Source organism: Ambystoma mexicanum, chromosome 3q (genome assembly GCF_040938575.1).
Source record: "Ambystoma mexicanum isolate Mex_15411 chromosome 3q, UKY_AmexF1_1, whole genome shotgun sequence".
In the NCBI taxonomy this organism is placed as follows: Eukaryota; Metazoa; Chordata; class Amphibia; order Caudata; family Ambystomatidae; genus Ambystoma; species Ambystoma mexicanum.
Window position 1 is genome coordinate 614,610,100 of NC_090926.1, and position 27,156 is coordinate 614,637,255.

Below are 27,156 nucleotides of genomic sequence, written 5' to 3' on the forward strand. Positions count from 1 at the left end.
AGTCCCCTCGCGCAAGGTCTGGCTGACTTGCATGATTGTGCCAGAGAAAACTGTCTCGAGGACGAAAGTCTAAAAATCAAGGACAACATGGAGGCATACCTTAATTCCCCCCACAAAGTCTTTGAAGAAGACAAGTGTGAGGGAATGCCCACTGTCTATGTGGATGGATGCTCTTACCATGTTGACAACAACGGGGAGAAAGAATTGGTGGCCGGCGTAGGGAATGCATGGGTGAATGAGTCCCCAGAACCCTCCGCTGGATACAAAATTGGCCCCCGAAGTAGTCAGGTGGCAGAATTGATGGCTGTGCATCAGGCCATCCTCACTGCTGTCCAGCATCAACTCCACGAACTGGTCATAATCACAGATTCGGATTATGTACGGAACGGGTTCGTGGAGCACCTGGTTAATTGGAAAACCAGAGGCATGTTATGTGCTAACAACAAACCCTTGAAACATGGGAAGTTGATCCAAAACATTGATGATCTGGTCACCTCGAATGAGATGACCATCTATTGGAAGAAGATCAAGGGTCATTCCAAAGTAGAGGGACCAGACAAAACTGGAAATGACTTAGCTGATCAGCTGGCCAAAACCGGGGCCATCCAAGGGGATCTAATTGAGATTGAGTCCCTGTTGGGGGAAATCCAGGTCACTGCAATCACTAGGTCCCAGACAAATGCTCACAACGACCTTTCAATTGCACAATGGAGTAAGGAGACCCCTGATGCTGATTTGATTACCGCTCAGAAGGGGGATCCAATAATTGGGAAATTTTACCAGCACCTTGAGGACCCTGAGAACTTTCCCCTGACGGATACCGATTACATTGGGAAAGAGGACCTAAGAGTGTTGATGAAATGTCCCAAAATGTTCCGGATCCAAGACGGTTTGTTGGTAAGGAAATCCAAAGCTGGCCACGATCAGTGGGTGGTTCCTACCTCATTCCGAAGCCTGATGTTAAGTCACGCCCATGATGCGGCCACGGCCGGTCATAGGGGGTTTCACACAACATTGGAAATCTTAAGAGAGGTTGCATACTGGCCACACATGGGGCAGGACCTCGACCAGTACCTGAAGGGTTGCCTTGTGTGTGCACAATTTCAGCCATCATCCCTCACGCACCGGGCGCCTTTACAAAAGAGGGGAATGACCCTGCCATGGTCAGATTTACAAATCGACTTTGTAGGCCCTGTGATTCGCTCGGCTAGGGGGAATAAGTACATGTTGACCGTGACATGCTTGTTTACCAAGTGGGTGGAATGTCTCCCAGCCCCAAATTGCAAGGCAGAAACTGCAGCTGCCTTGATGATTAACCACATCTTTTCCCGTTTTGGTCTACCTCAAAGGATTGAGTCAGACAGAGGTAGCCACTTCACCAGTGAAGTAATGACAAAGATGTGGGAGATACTGGGGGTCAAGAGAAAGCTGCATATTGCTTATAGACCAGCTTCTTCTGGGGCAGTAGAGAGATATAACCGGACAATTGTGAGCATATTAAAGAAGTTTGTGGCAGATTCTGGGCCAAGTTGGGATATCCGATTACCTCTGGTCCTAATGGCTATCAGATCTACCCCTTCATCTGCAACCAAAATGTCACCATTTGAGTTGATGACTGGGCGCAAGATGGTGCTTCCTCAGCATTTGCTCTATAGGACCCAAGAGCAGACACTGATAAATGCCTCCACTACTCATGAGTATGTAGAGAATTTAAGGAAACACCTTCAACATGCTTTTGCTTATGCTCAGCGGAATCTAGAAAGATCGGCTGATAGCATGAAGACCCATTATGACCTGAAAACTTCCAGGAAGGAATATCAGGTGGGAGACCGGGTCTATCTATACAACTTCCAAAGGAACCAGGCCAAGCAGCGCAAATTTTTGCCTACATGGAAGGGACCCTTTGAGATCGTCGATAAGATCTCCCCTGTGGCCTACAAGATCCGCATCCCCAAAGGCGGTTCGGCAGAGGGGGAAGACAAGTGGGTCCACATAAACCAGTTGAAATGTTGCCATCCCAGGCACACTCTGCAACAACTGGAGGAATCCTCTGGAATCCTAGCGGGTACTGTATCAGACTAATTCAGTTCCAACCATAAAACATACCACATCTAGTCTCTAAAATATTGTGATTTACATGAAACTGTCTCTAGTGATGCTGTTTTTTTTTTTCTCAAAATAAGAATGTAATGTTTCGTTATGATAAAATGCATATGCTGCCCCACTACCTCAACAGTGGTGGAAAAACGTCTATGAGTAGATATTGCCGCTTTTGCTTTATCATCCTAGGAGAGATGAAACCATGAAGGATGACCAAGAAGAACGATCCAGAGACCGGGAGCAGAGACGCAACGGGCCCGGGGTACCGCCCAATCTTCCCATCAGGACTGGCGAGGAGAACCGATCGATCAGTACCGGATGGAGAAGAAAACGCTGAACTGTGTCATCTACAGAAGAGGAAGAAGATTATGCGGACAGACCGGTGCATGGGTCAAAACCCTTGTGCACGCGACTCCCCATCGACTCAAATTCAAAGTGCAGTCGCGTGGGGGGGACTTGTTGGGTGTCCTGACCCACGTTTAAGCTACCCTGCTACAACATTTGGTGCTGTGGGCTTAGAAAATTCAAGATGGCGGAAAACCCACATGTGCGCTGAAATCCAGGAAAGCTGCGCAGTTTGTGCGCCCACCAAAATGGTTGCCTCACTTGCCACCCACCAGTGCGAGAATGAAAGGCCGGGTTGCCATGAGGGAAATGGGTTGCCAAAGGAAAAACAGTAGCGCCGGTTAGCTTCAAAGCGCTTTAAAACCACCATTGGACTACCCGCACAGTAGTCTGAAACCATTGGGAATGGCAATGCTGATTGCCAAATGCAACCTAGAATTGTGGGGAATTCATTTCTTAAATCCCAAAAATGGGTGCAGTACCAGTACTCACCACTATCCAAAAGCCGGCGTTTTAAAACCACTCTGTGTGTTTTTCTGAAGGCAAGCAAAATGCCTATTTCAAACCTTGCAACATGTGCAAAATATTCACTGAACACCAGCAGACATTTGGCAGAATGGAGTTTTGTGTGCCTACAAAATCTGGGAAATGAAGAGCCCAAAAACAATGCTTATAACAAAAATGCTATGGAGTCAGCAGCTTAAGCCTAACTACAACTGGATTTAAAACCACCAAAATCGAAAATGTTAAATTAAATGAGTGACCTATGTTTGGTGTCACATGCCTTTGTAACTGTTGAAATGTCATAGTTTTGCGCTTAGAATCAGCATTCTAGCTGCCTGTGTAAAATTACAAGTTATTTTAAAAGCAACAAAAAGTTAGCTGAAGGTCTGGCTTAAGGAACTTGATTTTGCCTAGCAACTACCCATCAGCAGTGAAACTTGAGTCACCACTGTGTTCCCAGGCCAACCTTCCTTTTGCTGCCCAGGCTAAGGATATGCCATCTATCTGATAATTGAATTTCCTGTGCTCTGCCAGAGAGTGAACAAAGCCCTCTCCACTCAGGCAAAGGTTTTTTATTACAGACGTCGTAAAAAGTGGCTTCCTCCTGGAGAAGCTGGGAGGAGCACTGCCTGTGAGAAGCAAGCTGGCTTGGCAGAAACTGGAAAGACTGGTTTCTGTACCATGTGACCTGAAAAGACACACCCCTGCAGCAAGGATATGGTTTTATAAAAAGGGGGATAATTCATAGAGCGGACATGTGAAAATTTTATAAATGATACCATAATTCTTGTGATTTTTCTGCCCACAGTTTAAGACGTGGTAGGAACCGGTGGTATGTTCAGGGGGGTTTTAGCGGAAAAGTGGATATTACTCTAAATGTGTGCATGTTAAAAATCTGAAACTTCATCAGTTAATGTCCCTACCCCCTGCACACATGTATGTAAAGTTGGGTCCATGTCGGAAATTGGAAAAGCAGTTAAAAAGTCAATTATGTACACTCTTTGAATGCAAGCTCCGAGAATGAGCAGATTTGGACATAGACATGGCTAAATTCAGCCACACCATGTATATGTAATTTTAAACAAATGTGTACCTGTGCAAATATGTTTTTAGGTCAGATATAGATTGTGTGTAAAGTTGACAGGGGTGGGTTCTCTGTATCATAAACAGACCTCATCCTGATGACACTTCATTTCATTCCCCCAATCAAGTAAGAAATGGAAGTTTGACCAATTAGAAGCTGAGAGAGAGGTAGGGTCAGTGATGCTAGAACACACCCACATTCTAAACACATAAAAGCAGACAGACAGGACAGATAGGGGACATTCATTTTTCATCTGCCGCTGGAAGCCCTGCCGGAAAAATCCATACTTACCTCCATCAAACTCCAGAAAGCCAAACTAGAGACTTCAATCTATCCAGAGCAGAGAGACCCAAAGAACCGGTGCCTAGCAGAGACCAGACCCCTGTGAGCAGTTCCAGAGGCCAGGCGCTGTGAGCAGAACCCGGAAAGACCTGACCAGACTGAAGTCCGTGACCAAGTCGCTTTCCTGTTCAAAATCTCTTGTGAGTACTTAGCAAAACTCAGAACACATCTCTTAGTTTAAATTCATCTAATTCAATCTATTTAACCTAAGTAGAACTGCCTCCTAGCTGTCACCTGTCATTCTAGCTGCAAAAATTTGTCACTTGTCATTTTGAAAAAGTGTGCGTTTAAAATTTACAAAACCAAAAACGACCTTTACTAAATTACTCATATCTCCGCAACCGTTTGGGCTAGAGACTTGCAATAACTTTCATTTGGAAGCTGAGATCCCAGGCTTTTCTAGGACCCCAAAACGGTAGAGATAGTCCTTGCGGTTCCTTTGTAATAGCGCTCGGCGCATCCGCGAATTTTACCGCGATTTGCAATTTCTTCACATGTAAAAACTGCTGCTGTTTGCTTTCCATTGGCCAGAAATTCGTTTAACCTGCTAACTATCCCTGCATCATTGCTAGTGTGAGCCTGGACTAATATTAACTAGATACCACTCACCCTGAACCTCCATAAGGGAATTAAAAGCAAATTTAGCATATTTCTCATTCATTGCCAGCACATATCCAAGCATTGCCTGTGTTTTCAAAACTCCTATCTGTTTTCTGTCGTCTAAAGCTTGCTGGATTGAACTGAATTACAGTTGATTGCATTTCTGAGAACTGTGTGTTTTCCTTCCATTTCCTTGCCTTGCATCAAGGGGGGGGAGGGAATAGCCCGAGAAAAGTGATTACATTGTCTGGTTGAATCATATTGCGTATTTTCTGTACTGCCTTCATTGAATATTGCATCCACCTGAGCTACATAAAGCATCCTCTACCACATTATACTTTTGTTCCTATTTACCAGTGTGCTACCTTATCCATTTCAGGTCAACTCATTAGTCATTATAAAGAAGTGTGCTAGTGCCAGATTCTCCGTTGTTAATATTTACCATATCAGATTAAGTGTGATATTCAATTATTAATTTATTATAAAGTGTGATATATATATTTTAATTTATCAAATAAACCTTTTAAACTTGCAAAACAGAACTACTTCTTGGCTCAGTGGGGTCAGGGGGATTCCAAGAGAGGGGTGTTATACAAGGGTAGTCATCCAGGACGCATGAACTGGACCTAAAGATATATCAATAAGGGTTTTCATTCAGTATTCTAGACTAGGCGTTAACTTGGCTGTAGTGCTGAATTGAATCCTCTTACAATACAGAGATGAAGAACTATAATCTCAAATTGTAAAATGCTTCTATATCCAGAATACAGCTAGATTTTAAGGTGCAATTAACTCTTTCCTTTCTTATGGGAGGAGTTAGATAGAGATCCAGGAAGCCAGGGAATGTTTTTCTTCTACCAATAGGTGTAAGGTAGCCTGTAAGTAATACAGATCCCCAGAAGGAACCAGCTAGTTGGAACTTTGAGTCATTTGGAGATCCAGGAAGCTAGGGAAGGGTCTCCTTCTACCAAAAGGAGAAAAGTATCCTGGAAGTAAAGGAGTGTCTGGACATCTTGAAGCCAAGAAGTTCACCTGTGTCACCCAGGGTCCAGAAGAGTGTTCATGGTCTTTGGAAGCCAAGTTGCTAGGTATCGCCCCCAGAAGAGGAGTTACTCTGGCATAGTGCTGTTTGACACCTGGACCTGGAAAAGTTCTCAAGCACAGAAGAACCCTTCAAGGGGCACCCCTGCCACAACATCTGTCCACTTTTCCACACCAGAGAAGGTCCACCATCATGGCCTGCAGAGGAGTGTCCGCTGGTGGGTTTCCTACCACCAAAATCCAAAGAAGATTAGTTGGGATTCACTGTTATTCATTGAAGTTGTCCTCATTTCCAAGCAACCCAATTCAGGATTGCAAGTTATTACTAAAGGTTAATCCAGCCCCCTTCATGCTACTAAATTAGTTGGGTAGTGCTCATTACCGCATCCTTCTTGTATTGTTTGATTACAGAAACCTGATGGAGACACCTGGACCGTTTATGATCACAACTCTCTTATTTAATTTTTGTAAGTGAATAACCAGCAGAATTTTGTTGTAGTTTCCTTTTTAAAATTGGGTAATGAGGACAGCATATCAATCAACCCCACGTCGAGGGTATACCTGGCCTGTAACAGCCCACCAGCCTGCACCTTTAGGCATCAGGGCAGTTATTTGGCTGGTAAACCCCTCTTAATAGAGGGTGATAGCTATTCAACCCCCGGTGCTCCATCTGGCATGCAAATAGTTCATTTATTTTTTTCAAGGGAAACGAGCTCCGCGCTTTTTGTGCAGGCCCAATCTCCCATAAAAAAACCACAAGATGGCTGCCACCATAGAGCATAGAAAAGGGACTATTTCCCTTTTCTATTTCTTTGATGGCATGGTTGGATGGAGTGGCGTTGCCAGGAGTCCCAGGAGGTGGGTGGGTGGGGTTTGATAGATGACGTGGGAGGGAGAGGGCTGCTCTGGGAGGGGTAGGATAAGGGGGTTCAGAGGAGGGACTGGAGGGTGGAAAAGAAATGGTAGCACCCAGGGAAGAGCCTCGGGTGACTGGTAAAACCTGGACGGTACATTGGCAGTTCTTTTCCTGATTGGCTGAGCACCCTTACATGAGTTTCCTATAATAACCATTCGGTTTGGTAATTAATACCTTCTTCCGGTGTTTCGCTCGATTCTCAATGCATCAAGAATTGGTCACATGAAAAACCAGGGTGGGCTTATCCTTTCATTTGTTTCCATTGCAATTCACAGGTTCAATAATTGTTATATACCATAAAACTCAATGTTGTATCTTCGATTATATGGCCATAGAGAAATTTGATTAAGTAACTCTGAGATGCTCATAAAGTTTTATTTACATGCAAATACATCTTACCTTCTAAAATATGCATATTGACCAATTCTGACCTCTCAGGTCTATTTCTCATTTTGTGCTTCAGATAATCCTCAGTCTGTAATATAAAAAAGACAGGGGTACAGTTTACTTGTGGAAGAATGACACGTACAGTATTTTTGGATAGAAAACATAGGGTCATATTATGTAAAGTGTCCCCAGTACTAGACTGTGGTTGATACAGCCCAAGTTACCCTGCACCTGCTGCTATCCACTTCTAGGTGACTTATTGTGTGCACTGTGACTGCACACACACCTCTTTCACTCTGACTATTGCCTGCCTTCTGTATTCAAGTAGACTGCATTCAATTAAACTCCACTGGTTTTTGCAGGGGGCTTTAGGCCACCCTCAAAAGCTAGGTACAAGAATGGTGGCCTACTTCAACATTTGGCGGGCCAGTCGCCAACTATGGGGTTGCAGTGCTTGACTATATTCCCCATAATGGCAACAGGAGGAACAATAGACCGCTTATGGTCTCCTGCCAAAGACCCATTTTAGGCATGGCTCATCACAGTTGTACTAGAAAGCGTGCACACAAAATGCAAAGCTTATGTTTACTTATTTGTACTCTGTAGTAAGAAGTGCACTTTATTCTCTCCAAGAATCTGGAAGGTGGGTTTGAGAGCACGGACAGCCTTCTCACTTTGCACTTTTTAAAACTATGAAAATACATGCAGGTAAGTGCGGAGGTCACTGGGCAATGCGCTGCTATTAAGAAAACACTGCTGCCCCACAAACACTATAAAATTTGCGGATAGCCTACTTTCTTTCATGTCTAAACGATTTACATTTCATAGGTTAGTCTTTCTTCCATGTGAACCGAGAAGAAAACCCAATGAACACAGGATAAAGCCTGTTTTCATCTATGACTATAGCATATAGAGAGCTGGGGGTAGCCATTATTTAGAAAAATAGCATCCATCTAAAATCCGTGTGCAATAGAAATAGTCTGACGTTGGCCTTTAGCAAGACAAATCGGGGTCACAACAGTCAACGGTAATGCGCTGACTTCCTCTTTGTACCATAGTATAAGAAATGCATTCTACTCTATGTCTAGCGTATGACGACTGTAGTAAATAGTGGTGTTTCTTCTATGTTGACATCGAAGAAAGGCTGCTACTTTATGCAATAGACATCTAAGGTTTTCTTTCTGCTATTGTTCAGAGTGAAAATCCGAACATGAGCTGGCAGAGCAAATCATTAAAGCAATAGAACCTGAGGAAGAGGGGCATTACTGGTTGGGTAATGCCCCTGAGGAGATAGTTAGAAAACCGAGCGAAGTGAAGGCTGTAACGTAGCACCAGATGCATTAACCGACTGGTGATTACCTCTCTTCAAGGCTACTATTGCTATTAGTACCCCAGTACGTTGTTGTAGAACATTTATAAAGTGTGCTCTTTGACATCAAACATCGCTATGCACTTCAGTGAGCTATTATTTGTCTACATATATGAATTGGAAGACATTGAAACATTTAGCAAAGCTGGCACTGCTGCTGGTATATTCAGACCCAGCCATAGGTCCCAGCTCGCATCACTCATCATACAATTTAGAAGCGATGTAAGAGTGACGCGGCTCTTTATTCATTATCTGTGGGTAAAGAACCCACCTTTACTCTTAGTAGCTGCTGATGGAGTGAGCAAGGGAGGTTTTGAAGTGCTGCTTTGTGACAATTTCCGGCGAGTTGAGAAATCACAGTGCAAACTGAAAGGCCCATTTTTAGTTTTGTTTATTAGGTGGCGCTAAAACCAACACTTTTGCATTGAAGGAAAGCTTCGAGGGGGATGGGATATGAGGAGGGATATAACGCTTTTAGCTGTTTGGATATTTACCTATTCATTGACTGCACATGGCCATGCTAATGCTTATGGCCATTCACACCCACTTCCTGCCCCTACCAACCAAAACACAGACTCTTGGGAACTATTTTAAATAGCTTAAAGATATAGCATCAAACATTGTTCTACTTTAAGTGCCTGCCAGTGTTATTTCAATTCAGATTTTCTGAGAGTTAACAGTTTAGTTGGAGCTATAAATGTACTATTGGTTTAACAACAATGTATTGACCAAGTGTTCCTGCAACCATTCGATATATATCCATTATGCATGTCCTTCACTTAATTCTTGTTAAAGACAAGTATTGACAAAGCAAAATGTGTTGGCTGGTGTATAGGTATTAGGTAAGCATTGGCCAGGCACTGCTATTATATGCCCCGGTACTCACACCATTTTGCAACTGCCTGACAAATGCCTATACCATGCCTACACAAAAGCCAAAACTGTTGGAATTGCCAAAGCTAGTTTGCAATGCACTGATGTTGGTCTTTATAATGACATCTTTGAGAATTTGATTCAAGCTAATTATTTTTTCACACGTGATCTCAAGTTAGTGTGGGAGGTGGTGTACGTACACAACAAGAGGTTCATGCTGTAGGTTTCAAAACAAAACTTAGCCCAAACTGGCAGCATGCATGATAAGAACAGACCACAATTAAGACTATGCAATGTGTTGCTAACAATGCACTGCCCGACAGTCCTGTGGTGTTGGAGATGCATGCAAATGTCAGTCAAAGAGAAGGATAAGAGCAATACTTGATACCTGTCTTAGGTAGAGTGACTAGGGCCAGAGGAACGCAGACTGCATGTGATTGCTCTTTAGAAAGGAGAGGTGTAAATACTGGATAACCTCGATCATGGCTACATAACATAGAGAGGCTCGTACCAAATCGTGGTGGGAGCTCTACAGACAAATGGATACGATAAGAATCTGACCAATCTGATATTAGGTGGCTAATGCTTGCTCAGCAGTGTTGCTAGGTCTGGAAAAGGTCCAGGGCTACGCTAATGTTGGGACTGTCGGGACTCGGGGCTAGCTGGTCTTTTGGTTGTAGCCCCTGAGGTTTCTATCGGGTGCGACAACCAAAAGACCCGGGGCATTCTTTAAACTCAAGAATTACGTGGAATATGCCTAGCCTTTATTGTAAAATCATTGTTCCTTTGAAGGGATTCAAGTTCAAGCTCCTACATAACGATCTGCTTTCCAATGGATTGCCTTATGCTATTTAGCTTGTCAGAGAAGTGTGACCTGCTGCTTGAAACGTTAAATGCCAACAGCAGGACCTTTCTAATTGCTAATCTGCAAAGGGTTAAGAAAATAATGATGGGTGTTGGATTGGATGGAAAACCTAGATGGACTCCTCCATTACAGATTGTATAAAGATCGTGGCTTGGAGCAAAACAAATTGTGAACTTTACCCCAATATCTGCTGAGATTTCCCTCAGTGGCTTTTCGAGATACATTTTTGAGGTTCAGGTTCAACACTCTACTGACTGGGGAGATTATGCATATTCAAACTAAGTCATCTTCTCACTATCATACCTGTAGATTATGTGATACTGTGGGAGAACTTGAGTCTTGGAAGCATCTGTTCTGTAACTGCACTGGCACTTATAACATTCGTTTGTTGCACTTTAGGTCATATGTTGGTTTATGTGAGATGTTGAACTTGTTTATCTCAGGGCTTTCAGTCTCATATTAGGTCTTAATTTATGTATTTTATATATGTTTATCTCTAGCCTCAATTATTTCTTTTAAATGCTGGTTTATGGTTGGCCATATTCCAAATATTGCTGATTGAGTGCTCACTCAAATTCTGCTGAAAATCTGCCAGGCATAAATAGATAATTTCTCCTAGGCATATCTATTATTAATATTATTAATATTATTTGGGTATTGAGTACAGACGTAGCTTTGGGAAGCAGTGTATAGGCGCTATATAAATAAACAATAGCATACCATACCATAGCGCACACATTTGACATTTTTATATACCTATATTCACCAGCTTTCCTTCAACAATATTATAGCCTTATCGTCCAAAGGAGGGGTCATTATCATGGGATAATTACCCATCATCAAGTTATGTATGAGGTGCAGCCGAGGGCCATACGTTGGAGAAGGGTCACTATTCAGAGTGATAGTGAAACCTCCTGAGGTCTATAAGGCTACTAGCATATACTGTCCATAGTATCACTTGCTTTTAAATTTTGGTGGTGAAGAAAATCATGTTGCATTAACAGTGAGTTAATAGACAAACTAAGTTTTCAAATTAATTGTGGTTTTATTTTCTAAAATTCTAATGGAAGTGGGCCCTCATAATTTAAGCAATTGAATGGCACACTTGGTAAAACTGCAGCGAGTTTGACATGAGCATTCATTGGGTGCCATGTAAAAGTAAACAATTTCTCTTTAAGAAAGGGGAAAGCATTTTCCCATATCAAAGCTTTCTCTTTGAAGTCTTAAATGGGATGCTGAAGGTACAAAGTCTTGCTGTAAGAAATATTGCCCTGAATTTGCATTGTTTCCCTCTCTGATTTCGAAGACAGAATGTTCAGAAAGCAGCCAATAGTAGTCGTTTTTTAATTCATTCTAAACATTCTAATTGGCTGAACAGTCAATATAGATCTCCATGTTCTCATTACATATATTTGGTATGCAGTGATGAAATTGCGGCAAAAATGTCGCCTGTACAAAAAATCGCGGCAAAAATGCTGTGGTTTGACTCGGTAAAGGTGTACTGCATTATACCATTTAAGGAGAGCCGGTGTTTCGGGGGTGTCACCCATGCCTCTTAAATGGTATAATAGGTCCTGGGGTTGCGGTGGCAAAACCACAGCATTTTTGCAGCAATATTTTGTAACCACAGCAATTTTTTCTGCCATTTTAACACATGGAACCATATATTTCCCCTACTTTGTAATAGGTTATTCTTTGGTAAAAAAATAAATGTTCCTTATATTCATACTCGGCTCCTTTCAGAAGAGCATCTTTTCTGGGATGGGATTCAGTCAGTTCGAGCCACATTGAAGGGGGCAATAAAATGAAGTCAAGACCACTGGATCTGATACTATTTCATTTTAGGGAAACACTTTCCTTGCGATGCTTGAAGCCATTTGGATTAAATCTGTTCCTTACTTTCAAGAGCAGGGATAATGGGGATTTTCCATAAACGTGTGTGTGGATGAAGGCAAAGGATGCCAGTAGGTATTTCACAAATACACACAAGTTATCAACACTACTAGTGGCCGACAGTGGTCAAAGTGTACGAAAAGAAGTAGTGGAACTATGTTCCCTGCTGGCCTGCCCCCATTCCCCACGAACCCCGTCACCACGCCCCTCCCACACACAATACAAACACCCAAAAACATGTGCCTGCTATTTAAGGGAACGTTCAGTAAGTGCTAGTTTCAACTTCTTCTTACACTTTTATTTTAAAACGAAAGCATTCAGGAACGGTAAAAGTATAGGAGCTGTAAAAAGTAATTTTAGAAAGTAGGGGAGCACCGCTGCCAACCGTCCCCGCTCACTTAGACCACTGGTGCCCGAATAGGCTTTGAGATAGTGAATGTGTATTGGTTCACGAAAGGGCCTTAGCATTAGTATTAATTGTGTGCCACTTCCTTCTTCCAAGATTCATATAAGTAATTGGTTTTCCAGACAGTTCACGTGACCCGTTTGCAAATGAAGAGGGACCTTCGTGCAGTGACAGCATGGCAGGACAGCGCAAACGTGATGCTGAGAGACTGTTTCCATTGTCTTCCTCCAGTAGTGCTGGGGAGAAAGCCGCTTAGTCTAGAACGGAAGCGCAGCGTGCATAGTTTATGGTACCTGTAGGTCCATTGTCTTGGTCGTCGGGAAACCTATACTAGCAGTGCTCGTCATAAATTGTGCTCAGCCGAAATGGAGCCCTTGGGTCGCGCTGATTTATAAAGGCAGGTGCGGATACGTGCAGACGTTACCTTGGCTCGCTCCAGACTTTTCCTTTGCTCGTGGAACGCAGCTGGGCTCTTGAGTGCTAGAGGAGCGGGAAGAAGACCAGGCCAATGAGTGGACAACTCGACAATAGGCAAACCCATTAGCCTTCATAAGAAATCATTGCAAAAACTGCTAACATGAAATTGCCATTATTTTGCAGTGGACTGACAAACTTTTCCAGACAAGAATTTTTTTTTTCTTAACTGTTCATTTTAGCTATCATTTGGGATAATTGTTGGCAATCTATTAAAACACATACATATTTTAATCTGCTGATCTATTGTACAACAAAATCAAGCAGTTTTTGCAGACAAACCTTTCAAGAACCTTTTAATAGCTTGCAAAAGTGTTGCTTAAACACTGTTCGAAGGGGGGAAAAACTTTTTTGAATCTATTTTCCCACCTTTGCCACAATTATTGACTGTTTCCTTGAAAAGCGTATAATAAGTCGAACGCTACTTTTCCATCACAAGTGTTCCTGTATATACACTGTAGTCACTTTTATTCTGTTATTTGTGGATATCACAAGTTCACATTACACGTGGTCAAAATGTAAAAGATACATTAACACTGAATAGTGTGTTGGAGCCGCAGCCCTCACAGACAATTCTCAAGAGGACGGCGAAAGTCGAGCATACTTCTGACCATGTCATGACTTAATTGATTCAAACTTTTCACTATATTAAGAAACACATTTGTCTTCAATTAATTAAGAAAATGCATTTTTTATTTAGAAACTTCTGTGTTTCTGTAAGGTGTGTGATGTGTAGGGGTATGTGCATGTTGCGAATGTGAGAATGTTTCCTATATTTGTATGCAGTGTGTGTGGTGTGATGGCTGTGTGGGTTTATGTAGTTATGTGTTTGTGTTTGTAGTATGTGGAGTGTTGTGGTGTTTTATAGCCTGTGCTGCACACTGTGTGTGTTTCGTGTGTATAGTGTATGGTGTATGTGTGTGGTGTCAATGTGTGTTTTGTGTGAATGGCTTGTATTTGTCTATGGCATGTTGGCATTTTTTCTTGCTCCCTTACAAGTGTCAAATAGACAGTACCACTCAAGTAATTACGTTTTTTTTATGTATCACGTGGAACAGATAGATTATAGAGGATAAATCAGTGGCAACGTGCTCACCTTGGAAACAAGACAACACAAAGCAACGCAGGTTCGATCCCTGGGTCCGCGCTTGTAAACCTCTGGGTATTAAGTGCGTTATAAATATGCAACTAAGACATATTCCTGTAACAGTGCCTTGATCCCCCGGGCTGTGTGAGCGCTCTCAAAATGCAAATAAAAAAAAAAAAAAAATATATATATATATATATATATATATATATATATATATATATATATATATATATATATATATATATAGCTACAATATTCCATCATGATAGCATGTAGATAGCATGGACCTTGTATCATCACAATACTGGCTTTGAGGCCACATCAAACCCTTCTCTCTACCTCTCTCTAGCGCACCTAGCTGACACACGTATAATCACGTCAGTAATATAGCACCCAACAAAAGTCACTTTTACAGATTGGCACTTTTAAAAATATTTATATCAGTGTTTCAAAAGTTGATGAACAGGTTGTAAATTGGTACTTTGTGATTGCTATTAATTTCTTTGTGTTCATGAAGTTGAGTATAGTACTGTATATCTCTTGAAAATGTTATGATTTTTGCAATCTGGTTGCATTGTTAAGATTGTAAGATGTCTTTGCTTTTCTGTCTTTTGTGTGTTGCTCAAAACAACAAATAAAGTGGTAAAAAAAAATTTAAAAAAAGAAAATTGTCATTTAAATAATAACTATTGTGCTAACTATTACACAGCGTGATGCAAGGTACAAATCCAGAGCCACACCACTGTGTCTAAAGTCCAGCCCTCATTCCATAAATAAATAGGAGCACCCATTCCTCCCTCTCGCCCTCGCCCTGTGGTAGGAAGGGCAACAATCGAACAGTATGCATGGTCAATCACAGAACCCTTATGCGTTGAGTGGAGGCTCCCACCATCAGAAAGATCCCTGCCAAACCGCAGCCATCTCCAATTACCACCAACAGATGTTAGGCAGGTATGTACTTGAATCTGTGAGTTACAATGCAAATAAACATGTCCTCCATCCCACCACCAAATCAGTAGTAGAGAGCTGGTGGGGAGTTTGGAGAAAATGGACCAGCCTTCGGGGATACTAGTTCCTGCTCTTTTTCCCTACTGGAACTCAGGGATGACCCCAAAACCTATGAGCCATGGTATCTCCCAGGGAACCCTCTCTATCCCCAGCGATGATGACACAGGGGGAGCTGAGTGAGTTGGGACTCCATTTGAGCCTGCTCTGTACACTGAAGCCATTCTGAAGCAATTGTCGTACTGACCTCCAGGTGGAAGTGGCCAGGAAGGGGGCCAGAGTTTATCTTTCATGATCCTACTGTGAATGGGCCTTACTGTCCAGCAGGAATATTGACCCCTGAGGTAGGCCATACTAATTGTATAACAAGGGCCTCCAAGTTATGTTAAGACTAGTAAACTCGTTATGGGAGGTTGGAGGATAACAGGCATTTTAATTGACTTGTCCTTTAGGCTAAGAAGATAGAATGGCCAGTCAATCTAAAACGAAAAATGTGCACTGAACTTTACAACTTTGCCCACCTTCAAACGCTGTATTTGGATGTGTGAAATAACTGTAAAGCCCCTGCGAAAGACCATTTCAGAAAAGCAGTGTAATTAAAATTCCTTGAAGGACATTCAACAACATAATCATCATCACACTTTGATTGTATTATTTAGTTCATTGGGTGTTTTATGGAGGGCTGCATGCCACCTCCCAGCCCCTTCTGGGCACTTCCATGGGATGGGTAGAATTTATCTTGGTAGGGCCAACTCTTGCTATCCTATTCCTTAGTTCATTAGGGAAGATGTGAGCCATACGCAGGCAGAAACACAAGTGTTTTCGACCTTCTGCAGGAAATCACAAAGTTGTCTTTGGGTCTAAGCTTGATGGGATCAGGGCTGGACTGGCCTATGCACCCTGGCCTTTATTTATTTATTTATTTTTAGCATTTTTAAAGCGCTCACACAGCCCACGGGCATCGAGGCGCTGTTACAGGAATTGTTTGTTTTTTAATTGCGTAATTGTTTCTTTTTTGTCTCAGTTGCATTATTTGTAACGCGCTTAAACACCCAGAGGTTTCTAAGCGCGGACCCGGGGATCGAACCTTTGTCGCTTCGTGTCGCCTTGCTTCCAAGGCGCGCATGTTGCCACTGAGCTATCCTCCCGGGATGTGTGGTTAGCCATTTTATTTTCAAATTTTCTCATAGGAAAATGCTCAAAATATGTAATATGGGGCCTATTTGAAAATGCTTTTCAGGGCCTCTTTTGGTGCCCAGTCCACTCCTGGATGGAAAAGGGCAGAGCCACGTACCCGGGGATCTTCCGCCAAACCACTTGTGTTTGGGTGGGTAGATAGGTAGTAAGTTCACAGACAGATGACCTTAAGCATCTGGTTGGCTGATGTGGGTGGAACAATTTGGTGAGGCATTCAGGGGCTGCTCAATAGAAGTGAATTTGTACTGGACCCTTTCTTTCCCTGGGATGCAAGGAACTCAGTGTAAAAGGCGTGCTTGAATTGGCATAGAGCAAACATGGCACAATCCACAGTTTGAGCTCTTTGCAACCTGCTAATTGTTTTGGAAGGACAGTGTAAACTGAGGGGGCTCTGGAAAGGGGAATGGACACATTGTACTGGGTGTGACCGAAACAAGTAGCAGGCGACTTAGGCAAGGGCCACCTGATCCAAACAAACAATACATCATGTGGCCCTGCAAACAGACGTACATCTTGGGACACAGAACATGGTCTCTCGTGCTTTGGTTTGCATCCAGTCTGCATACCATAAATACAACTCTCTTTGGCTCAGTTTCCAAATGAAGTGCTGTCTTTATATACATCCTTTCTTGACAATATAAGTACTTCAATCAGTGAGTAAATGACCTTAATGCTGTAAATAGATGGCCCAGGCCCTGTGTGCTTAGTAGCTCTGAAGTGCTGATTTAGGGTTTCAGCTGTCCTGCTATTCACCGCCTGCAAGGATGGGCTAAAAGTATGCACATATTCCCTAGGGAGGCACCAGTCTTCTCCAACTAAAGGCCCTGCCACTTTAAATGTGCCTATGTTGGCCAAGACAGACCTCAAGGTGTTAACTTATCCCTGACATTTTCACCCAGGCCTTAAATCACCAACAAGGATACCAGTGATACAGGGGAGGATACAGGGGAGGAGGGCAAATAGCACCAATGTAAACTACTTGACGCTTTGCATGAAATCAAAGAGTATTTTGGCAGTATAAGAACAAACTATTTCTTTTTTATATGACATATCTGTGACAGTGATTCAAGCCTGCAACCTTTTTAAGCACAAAATGCAAAATGTCCGTTCTGCTTATTTCATTTATAATAACATCCTACCAGTGAAGTGATGCTGAACTATGAATAATATGCACACATTTGGAGAGAGTCATACTTTGTGAGTCAGGTGCTGTCTTAGCAGGCAGCTTCCCTGAACGTGTTTCTTTTACAGCCCAATCACAGAATCCCTACCACACTCGTATGCTTTGATTCACATTGCATGGGGACAGCAGGTGCCCCTGCCAAAGGGCAGCCCTTTCTGAGTGCTGTGGCTCTGCCCCGGCTACTCCCATTCCACCTAAGGCCCTGCTCTACGCCAATTGCGAGTTCAGCAACTGTGATGGGAAGAACCATTCAATAGGGATGGCCAGCAGGGGCTTGATCCCCCTTGACAATCTCATGCGATTGAACGTGCTTTTGTAAAATAGGTTGACCCACATCATAGATATGGGTGGCACACAATGCATATTTCAGCATGTCTGTAGATAATGGGCACAGACGTCCGCCAGAGGAAACCCCCTGCTGTATGTAGAGAGCCAGGTATGCCAGGGGAAATGCCCCATGCACGTCTGGCTCTTCACCTTTCGTGGCCATCTTTTAATAAAAAAATAGTATTGTGCTGTCAGCTGAAAAACTGCCCGGAACAAGAGCAGGCAGAATGTGATTGATTTGTCTAATCCTACTCTGCCAGGACTTTACTGTTGAGAATGCATAATGACTTCCCGCCCCGACAGACAATGCATGTTTGCAAGATGGCCTAAGTCGTCATTTGATGCTGTTTCATTCTACATATTTAATCATCACATGTCAGGGTGTTGAATTAAAAAAATGTAACACAAATGAAGGTAGATCAATTACGTATAAATGCAGAAGTGCCCTGATTTCTGAATCAGTTCCAGGCAAAAACTGGGATCGCAGTTACTGCCCATCCAATCTTGGGACAGGCGTTATTTCCCGGACTGTACTGGGAAAACCGGGAAGTCTGGTCACCCTATAGTCTCTCTCTCTCTCTCTCTCTCTCTCACTTTTTTTCTCTCTCTCTCTCGCTTTCTTTCTTTTATGGCCAAAAAGTGTTTCTTTGCTGAGAGATAAAGTGTTAAGTCCAATAGGCCGGGTCGTAAGGCCAGTGCTAGGTGTACCAGTGGCAGTTTGCATCGATAGCAGTTGCTACCTCTGGCTACCCCTAAATCACGTCCATGTGACAGGCCAGTTGTGTCTGGCTACAACCACGCGAGTGAAGAGCTGCAAGTGCTGCATTGGGACAGGAACACAATGCATACATGCCAACCCTCACGATTTAGGCGGGAGACTTCTGGTTTTTCCTTGACAAATATTGCTACTTTTTATGGTCTCCTCCTAAAAAAACTTTAGCCCCAATGCATTCCTATGTGGAAATCTCCCTCCCAGGTGCATCTGAATGTTGGCATGTATGACAACGGTAAAAATGTGCTTCCGGTTACCAAGGTGGGTAACGGGATAACAATGCTGGTCTTGTTTTGTCACACGGCATGTTAATACTGCAAGCGCATTTCACAACATCCTGATTTACAAAAGCGTTGCACAACAGCGCAATCCCCTTCAACGCTGCTTTGTGAATCAGTCCTATAGGTATTCGATTGCGAAGGCTGCACATGGCACAGCTAGAAGGTTTCCTGCTTATTGCAGCCACGCGCTTTTCGCGGGACGTTGCATTCTAACTCTGCCATCGGTATGCCATGCACGTAAACATACGACTTGTTTGTGAATCAGGTTTTCAGTTTTGTTGCATGGTAGGTCCCAGGTTTTCCTATCGCCCAGCTAAACCGCCCTCCTTTCTTTGAACTCAGGCTGCTGAAAAGCAGACCAGCCTTGGAACGCCCACCGACTGCAACCTTTGATTCTGCCCCCGACTGTCCACTACTCCCTTCGGCACTTTAACCTGTGACCTGCACGTTGCACAAGTTAAATTCATTAGCCCGCTTATCTATCCAGCAATCAGAAATAAAGCAAAATAATGTTTTTAAAAAATGTGTGAAACAACTAAATCGTCTTTCACACATTGGCGAAAAATCTCAATTAATCACGAAAAAAATACAATTAGATGTAAACATCGAAATTCCAGGAACCCGCGAAATGGGAAAAAATAAAAAGTCTTCATAGCCCTGCACAAGAGGGTGAGCGCCTTGCTGTTTTTTTTTCGCGATAGAGGAACAGAGCACAGCACTTCACTTCAGTTTTGAGACCATTAAGATATTTTTAAAGGCTTGTTGGCAGTGGCATGCAGCACCCGACGAACAGATAAAAACACAATCTAAAATTCCTTCCAGGCCAGGCGCACTTTTGGCAATCTCTATTTCAGAAGGTTTGGAGGCCCCGGGCGCTTGATAAGCCTTTGCTCTGCATCGTCTCCTTCTGCGCCATTTATCAACCTAATTATGGTGCAATCAACGAATCCCTTTCATTTCATTCAATGGGGACTTCTGGTAGGCCACTGTCATGTCCGCCTTCACACCATTCGCTACTGGTCTCCTGGTGCTGTCTATTTCGAAACAGCTCACCTGTGTCTGTCAGGCCATTTCTCTCAGGTGTTTACAAAGAAACATGGTGACAAAGGCATTGGCAATGCGAGTTTTAATGTATTTTCAATGCGTGCAAAGACTTATTCGATAAGGAGCCATGCATCGATTCATCTGTTTTGAGGGCACAGATTTTCTTTAAATATTTGTTGGGGATTGTATTTAAGACAACGTCACAGGTTTCGGTTAAAATAACGAATGCTAAATAAATCATACACTCTTTGTCTACATTTAAGGACGCTTCATAAGCATGCCTCAAATTGACAAGGGATAAACATACACTCACGTGGATTAGATGCATTGGTTGTTTTCTCTCTAGAACCTATGTAAAAAGTAAAGAAAGATATACATATGGAATAGTGTCCGATCACTGTTCATGAGAGAAGTGACTTTTGCCTTCTTGCATTCTATGCAAAGTACCCTGCTATCCAGAAAGTGGATAGGCCAGGGAAGAAAGAGAGGCCCACCAAAACCAAGATGAAGGACCCTATCCACCAGTCCTTGTTTCTCTCTTTGACTATTCTAACTGCACCCCCTTTACCAGGCCTAAGCTTGACTCCATTTAGCACATAACACCTTTTGTTATGGGTGGGCCTCTTTGAAGCATGTTTCCCAGGAGTTCGCCCAATTGGAGTTTTCTGGACCGGAGAGATATGTTACCCAACATCCTAAGGGGTCAAAGAGAGGCAGCTTTCCTGCATATTGTCCTGCTTGCTGAAGCAGAGGCAGGCAGTTTGGCTACAAATCCACATAGCCTATTCCTGGTTGGTCTAAGATCACATGGTTCACATGAGTATGATACAAATCTACGGTGGATTTAATATTCCCAATTCCCATGTATGGCTTAGTCTTCGAGATTACCATGCCACCAGATGGATATTCTGCACAATTATTATGGTTTTGGAACAGAAGTGAAGATTGAAAGTTAGATTTAAATCCACAGTAGATTTGTATCATACTCATGTGGACCATGTGATATTAGACCAACCAGGAATAGGCTATGTGGATTTGTAGCCAGGCTGCCTGTCTTTGGTGTCACAGCAGCTGTCAAACAGGGCACAAGCGACTTTGAACCTGCTCTATGTCACTGACGAGCAGGAGCTGCAGATCAGGAGTCTGATGCAATAGGGCCTCAGTTTTCACTACAGACTTGGCATGGAGCTTTCTGAAAGGTGTGTATGATTAGCAAATCACCCTTATTTTTTTTTATTTTTTTTTCTTATAAGAGCTCTCCTGAGTTGACAATTCCTTTTTTTTCAAACTTTATTTCTTATTTTCAACAAGAAAGAAACATATCAAGTACAAAGCAAATGTTTCTAGGACAGCAGGCTATCATCCAGGTAACAACATAAATCTGAATCAAAGAATACAATAAACAATAACCTTGAAATACATATTAACCCCAACACATTTCAAAAAACGTAGCCATGAGCGGTGGCCTGACATTCCCAAACATAACAGACAACACAAAACAAGAGAACATAACAACACAAGCACCCTCCCCCCAAAATGTATCCATTAGACGTGATGCAAACCCATTCTATTACACAATTAAATGATTTACCCATAAAAATCATTGAAATTCCCCCATTGTTCATCATAACGTGCTTCTTTGCATTGCTTATAAAACATAGTCTTCTCATATTTAGATAGAACTTGAACATCTAAAATCCAATCCTCTACTGTTGGTTTCTTTCTTGTCTTCCAGACCTTTAATATCTGCTTAGTAGCTACTAACAGAACTTTGGCAATCCAACACGATATTACCCAATCATATTTGCAACCATTCCTTGGTAATTGCAAAATGATTGCTAATGGATTCCCTGGATAGGTGATGCCCCAAACCTGGTCAATCCTATCAACCACATCTCTCCAGAAATGTGTCACTCTTTCACGACTCCACAACATATGAAGCAAACTACCCCTCTCTTTCCCACAACCCCAACAACTGTCACCATCCACCATTCCTAAAGCATACATACAGGCCGGGGTCCAATAGGTTCTACTCAATATTCTCTGATGAGTGTAACACAGTTGTACATTTTTTTGAACTCATGGGAAAAATTGAGGTTTTCATGGACGGATGAGCTTGGTAGAGAACTGACACAAGATAAATGGGAAAGGGTCTGGAGAGTTTCGGTTAAAGCTAAAGCAAACCACCCTTTCTGAGACAGAATTACCCATCTAACTTTATTATTTAATAAAAACAAAAGCATTCTGGGGCTTTTACCCCATACCATATGACAACTGCTCACAGAAGCATATTGTGAGGTTAGACCAGTATGGTTTAATGCTACAAATATTGCTCTGAAATCAAAATAGGAATTACTGTAACGCTTTGATGATGAATGTACTGCAATCCTTTATGTATCAGCTTGAAATATTTTGGAGCAGTATTACAGAAACTTTGCAAGTGCAATTAGTGCCAGGACATACATTGCCATAGTGCAAAAATAATATTATTTTAATGGATGTTTTGCACCATGGCAATGTTCACCCTAGTCCTAGTCCTTTCCCCTGGTGCACACATGCCTTTAAAGGAGATCTTTTTTGCACTAGAACAGGGGTTGGTCTGGTACAAGTTACAAGCTTCTGTAATATGGACCTAAGGCTTTCGGATTCTTTTTAGCATTGTAGCAACACACATATGTCCCACAGGTTTGCAACCATCTTTATACATTTGATTCAAATTCCACATAGTTACTTTTCAGTATTCAAAATTATTTACTTTTTTCAGGGTTTGCATCTCCCAAACCCTTTTTTCGTTATCATGCACGTGTGTACTAGGCCAATCACTGAACTAGTATAAGCTGTTGTACACCTTTGAATTAGAACGCAAAGTGATGTATGCCCACAAAATCAAAGTGTTACATCAGTATCTTCAAAACACACAAAAAAAGAAATGATGGGATAAAGGCACCTGCTTGTAGTCATTGTTTCACGTTGGCACAAAACTTGTGTGCGATTTGACAATAGATTTGAAGTGCTACAAAAGACAAACTATAGATTTGAAATGCTCGATAAAAAACAAACTATTTTGCGTGTTACAATCCGACATTATGGACATAAACTAAGCAATTTGAAAAAGTAAGGACGTTTACTTTGTAATTCAATTTATTGTCTTGAAATAAGTGATTGGCAACAGGAGTGGAGGGGACTGGGACTTTAAGTCCAAATGCCCCTGTTGCAGTGCAAACTATTAGCATCAACACAACATTCACTCGGAGGATTTCTCATAGGCAAAGGAGTAAACAGCACTACGTCTAAATGATTACCAGATTTGCATCATTTTAAATAATGTGTGCTAATAATAACAACTAAATGCTATTCAGTTTATCGACTGTGTAAGATGGAAGAGATGGCTCAGACAGAATTTAAACATGTGCAGGCGTTCTCTCCTTCCACAGGACACTAAAATGCATGCATGTATCTAAAGGAATAGTGTGCTCAGAAATATTGTTGGCTAAAAAGATGGCTAATAATCAAAAATATATCTAAAAATATTTATTTTTTAAAGTCCCTATGTGAAGTATTGAGCAAATGAAGCTCAAACCTAAAAATGGGAAGCACTAGGAGGCATCCATTTTGTGAAATGGATGCCTCCTGTGCTTGCCCTTGCGGCACTAATGAAGCAAAGGCCAGCCAGATGTAATAAACAAAAGCTACCACTGGGTGGCTTTTGCTTCATTGGTGCCGGAGGACGGAGACCAGAGACTGCAGGCAGGAAAGCTGCATCATAGTAAGTGCTTATTTCTTAATTTCTTAAGCACTAGCTGCAGTTTTTTTCTACGTTTTCCGGGCTGGAGGAGCCTGGAAAACTTAGAAAGAAAACCACAGCTTTACAACATTGTTGTATTTAAAAATGCTGCGGTTTTCCTTCTAAGTTTCTCATGCTCATCCGAAAGAAAAACCGAAGCGTTTTTGAAACACAACCGCGTTGTGTTTATGCCTGCCGCGCCTATCACTTTGAGTCTCCCGGGCTCCCCAGGGGAGCCCGGGAGACTGAAAGTGAAAGCCAAGGCAGTCAGAAACACAACACGGTTGTGTTTCAAAATGCTGCAGTGTTTCTGCCTGCAGCAGCTTTCACTTTGAGTCTCCCGGCTCCCATGGTTGAGCCCGGGAGACTCAAAGTGAAAGCTGCTTCAGGCAGAAACACAACGTGGGTGTGTTTTGAAATGCTGCAGTGCTTCTCACTACGGCGGGTTTCGCATGGAGTCTCCTGGGCTCCCCCAACCTGAGGGAGTCCAGGAGACTCCACGCGAAAGCCGCCACAGTCAGAACAACAACATTATTGTATTTATGATTTTCATGGTTTTCCATTTGCCTTCATTTTACGTTTTCTGTGCTTCCCTGGGTTGGGGAGCAACAAAAACATAAAATGAAAGCGAAGGCAGCCTCCTCAGCTCTGCTCTGGCTGTAGTAAGCAAAAGCTCCCAGTAGGGGGCTTTTGCTGCTTGTTTAATGTCGCCAGGGCAGAGCTTAACATGAGCTGAGGAGGCTGCCTGAAATGGCAGAATGGATGCTCCCTTGTAAATGCTTTGAGCCTTGTTTGCTCAAAGTGTTTACATAGGAACTTTCATTCAAAATATTTTTAAACTATGTTTTAGACTATTGGCCATCTTTTTAGCCAATAATATTTCTGAGTGCTCTATTCCTTTAAAGCCTGCTAGAGATAGTAATGCAGAAAAAACACTATCCACTTACCCCTAACATTACTACGTCACCCAAGCTATAATTCCTTAAACCTATGATGAAACATAGCCCTCAAGTCATATCCTATAGGTCATGATGTTTGGAGTGAATGCCATTCTGTATTTCTGTGCATATCTCATATTCAGTATTAAATGTACCAGAATACAGAGGGCTGCATGTTTGAAAGAGTTCTTAATATGCACATACGGTTCCTGTGCACACCTTTACATTTCAGAATTGACAGTTTACACCTTGAAGTTCGAGAATGGGAATACTAACCAAAAAGATGCATGTTCACTACTGTGTTCCGTCCATGGAATATACAGAAATAGGTCAGAACATTGTATGTCATTTTATGGCGGAGACTGGCATGCAGATCGAACCCTGGGTCTGATGGAGCTGTCTAGGTTTTGTTTTCTCCTGTACTAGCTCTGGTTCCCTGAGAGATTGTGTCTGACGCCTTCAGGTGTGTTTCTTTATGTGCACACTGTGAGAAGTATTCTGTGTACGCAGTGACAGCAGATACTGCTCCCTTAGCACATATTCACTCCCCGACTCACCCCCTCCCCTGTGTTTTATGTGCAGGACAGACCTAGGGGGAATTGGGAACAGGCATTGTTCCTCAGGCCACAGGCTGTCTTCGCCACTGGGCCGCCAGAGTGCATAGGTGAGCTTCAGCTCACCCTAGGTCCCCAGTCCATTCTGTGTGCCAGCAGTGGCGATTGCCTGCCCATCACGGGTCCATTTCATGCTACTGACCATCTCTAGTGCTTGAGTTCTGCTTTCAGGTCTTTGGTGGGGATGACGTCTCTGGCAGAGTTTCCTTTCTCTCGTGTGCTCCTCAGGCGTACTAGGGAAGGCATGGCACATTTCCTTGACCGGACCCTGCGGAACTCAAGCTTTTCATAGGCATAGCCCTTAGCGGTGTATTACAGGGCACTGCGGATAAAGAAGCCAATGCATTTCACATGAAACTATCTGCCAACTGCCTTTCAAGGCACCAGCCTCATTCCAAAGAGATGCTGGACATGCTAACTTTGGTGAAAACAGGAGTAGGGTCTCCAGGGTTCCTTGCAACAAGGCAAGAGAGGCCAAGCCAGGAAAGGAGTGGGTTGGAAGATGGCAAAGAGAGAGACTCGTGGTTAAGAGGGGGTCTTGAGTCTGCATGGATGCCGGCGATTCAGGAGCCCAGTTTCCTGCCATGCCACCATTATGCCTGTGAATGTAACCCGGGCACATCCATGAGAAGCAGCACCCACTTTCTGACTCTAAAAGGAAACCTATGTCAGTATGCTAAACTTCCAATACCCGACCCGGAAATAGCTGCTCAGTGAAACACCTGGCAGTGCAGCTAAACAACACCTAGGATCTGTTATCTGCCTCTAATATGCCAACCCTCATCCCTGCACAACTATAGCATTACTCTTAGTTGGCGTATGAGTGGCGCTAAAACACAATCTCAATGGCCCAAAACTGAAAAGGTCAAATCAAAACAAAACCACAACATTTGCAAATCAAAATCATCCAGAGATTAAATTAATCAAGCCCAATATATTGACCAGTGCATTGAAACATTAGCAAGTTGAAATTATCAACATGGAAAATATTGAGCCAACATCAATATGAAAGAAATTATCATTTCAAAGTATGCAATAGGAGGTTCTCCGATGGCTTTTCATCTCACTTGATGGAATAGGTCTTCCTTGATTTCTTTTCACTCTGGTGGTGCCGCTTTTCCTCCAATGTACATGTCTTCCTCAATGTTGTACTGTGCTACAGTTACCTTTAAGTACAGGCGGAAAGTGCTTTTTTTTTACTGATCAGCTTATTTTGAGTCAGGAATGATTTGTTACTTCTGTCTGTAAAATCATATCCACTGGTGTTTCGCAGGCACGATTGCCTTCTTTTGGAACATCGAAGTGGGACTTGCCATATTCATGCAATTAGAAGGATGAAATGAAGAAGCTCTGCAGTTTCTTTCACCTATACGAGCTTTGTCACCAGGACTCTGTTCTTTTCTGTGCATAACTAGTGCCGCAGTTGCAGCATCTCAGAGGCCCCAGCTTGCTGTGCAGGCCGCTCACCTCGAAGTGATAGCTGCCCTCTAGCATCAGCTGGACACTTCCAGTGCAGTGATAGCAAGTGCTGTGCAAACACAAGATCGTTCCCTTGCCATTGTTTTCAGTTTTCAACTATCTCAGTACTGTCCATGCCGATTTTCAAACATTGCAAACAATAGGTGTATGGGCCCGTAAGGTGAACCGCCATCATTCAATACATTTAGAACTTGATCAGTTAGTGCGAAATATTGGGTGCTATCATTTGCAATAACTGTTGGC

The 27,156-nt window shown here is 42.7% G+C and overlaps 1 protein-coding gene across 1 annotated transcript in view; it reads right to left on the reverse strand.

The window, feature by feature from the left end:
* Positions 1 to 27,156, reverse strand: part of MYOCD (myocardin) — a 197,839-nt gene that overhangs the window by 90,095 nt on the left and 80,588 nt on the right. Inside the window, exons 2-3 of the mRNA XM_069654513.1 lie at positions 13,150 to 13,205; positions 7,332 to 7,407 (exon numbers count right to left, since the gene is read on the reverse strand). Coding sequence (XP_069510614.1) covers positions 7,332 to 7,407; positions 13,150 to 13,205 — 132 coding nt within the window. The remainder of the gene's footprint in view (positions 1 to 7,331; positions 7,408 to 13,149; positions 13,206 to 27,156) is intronic.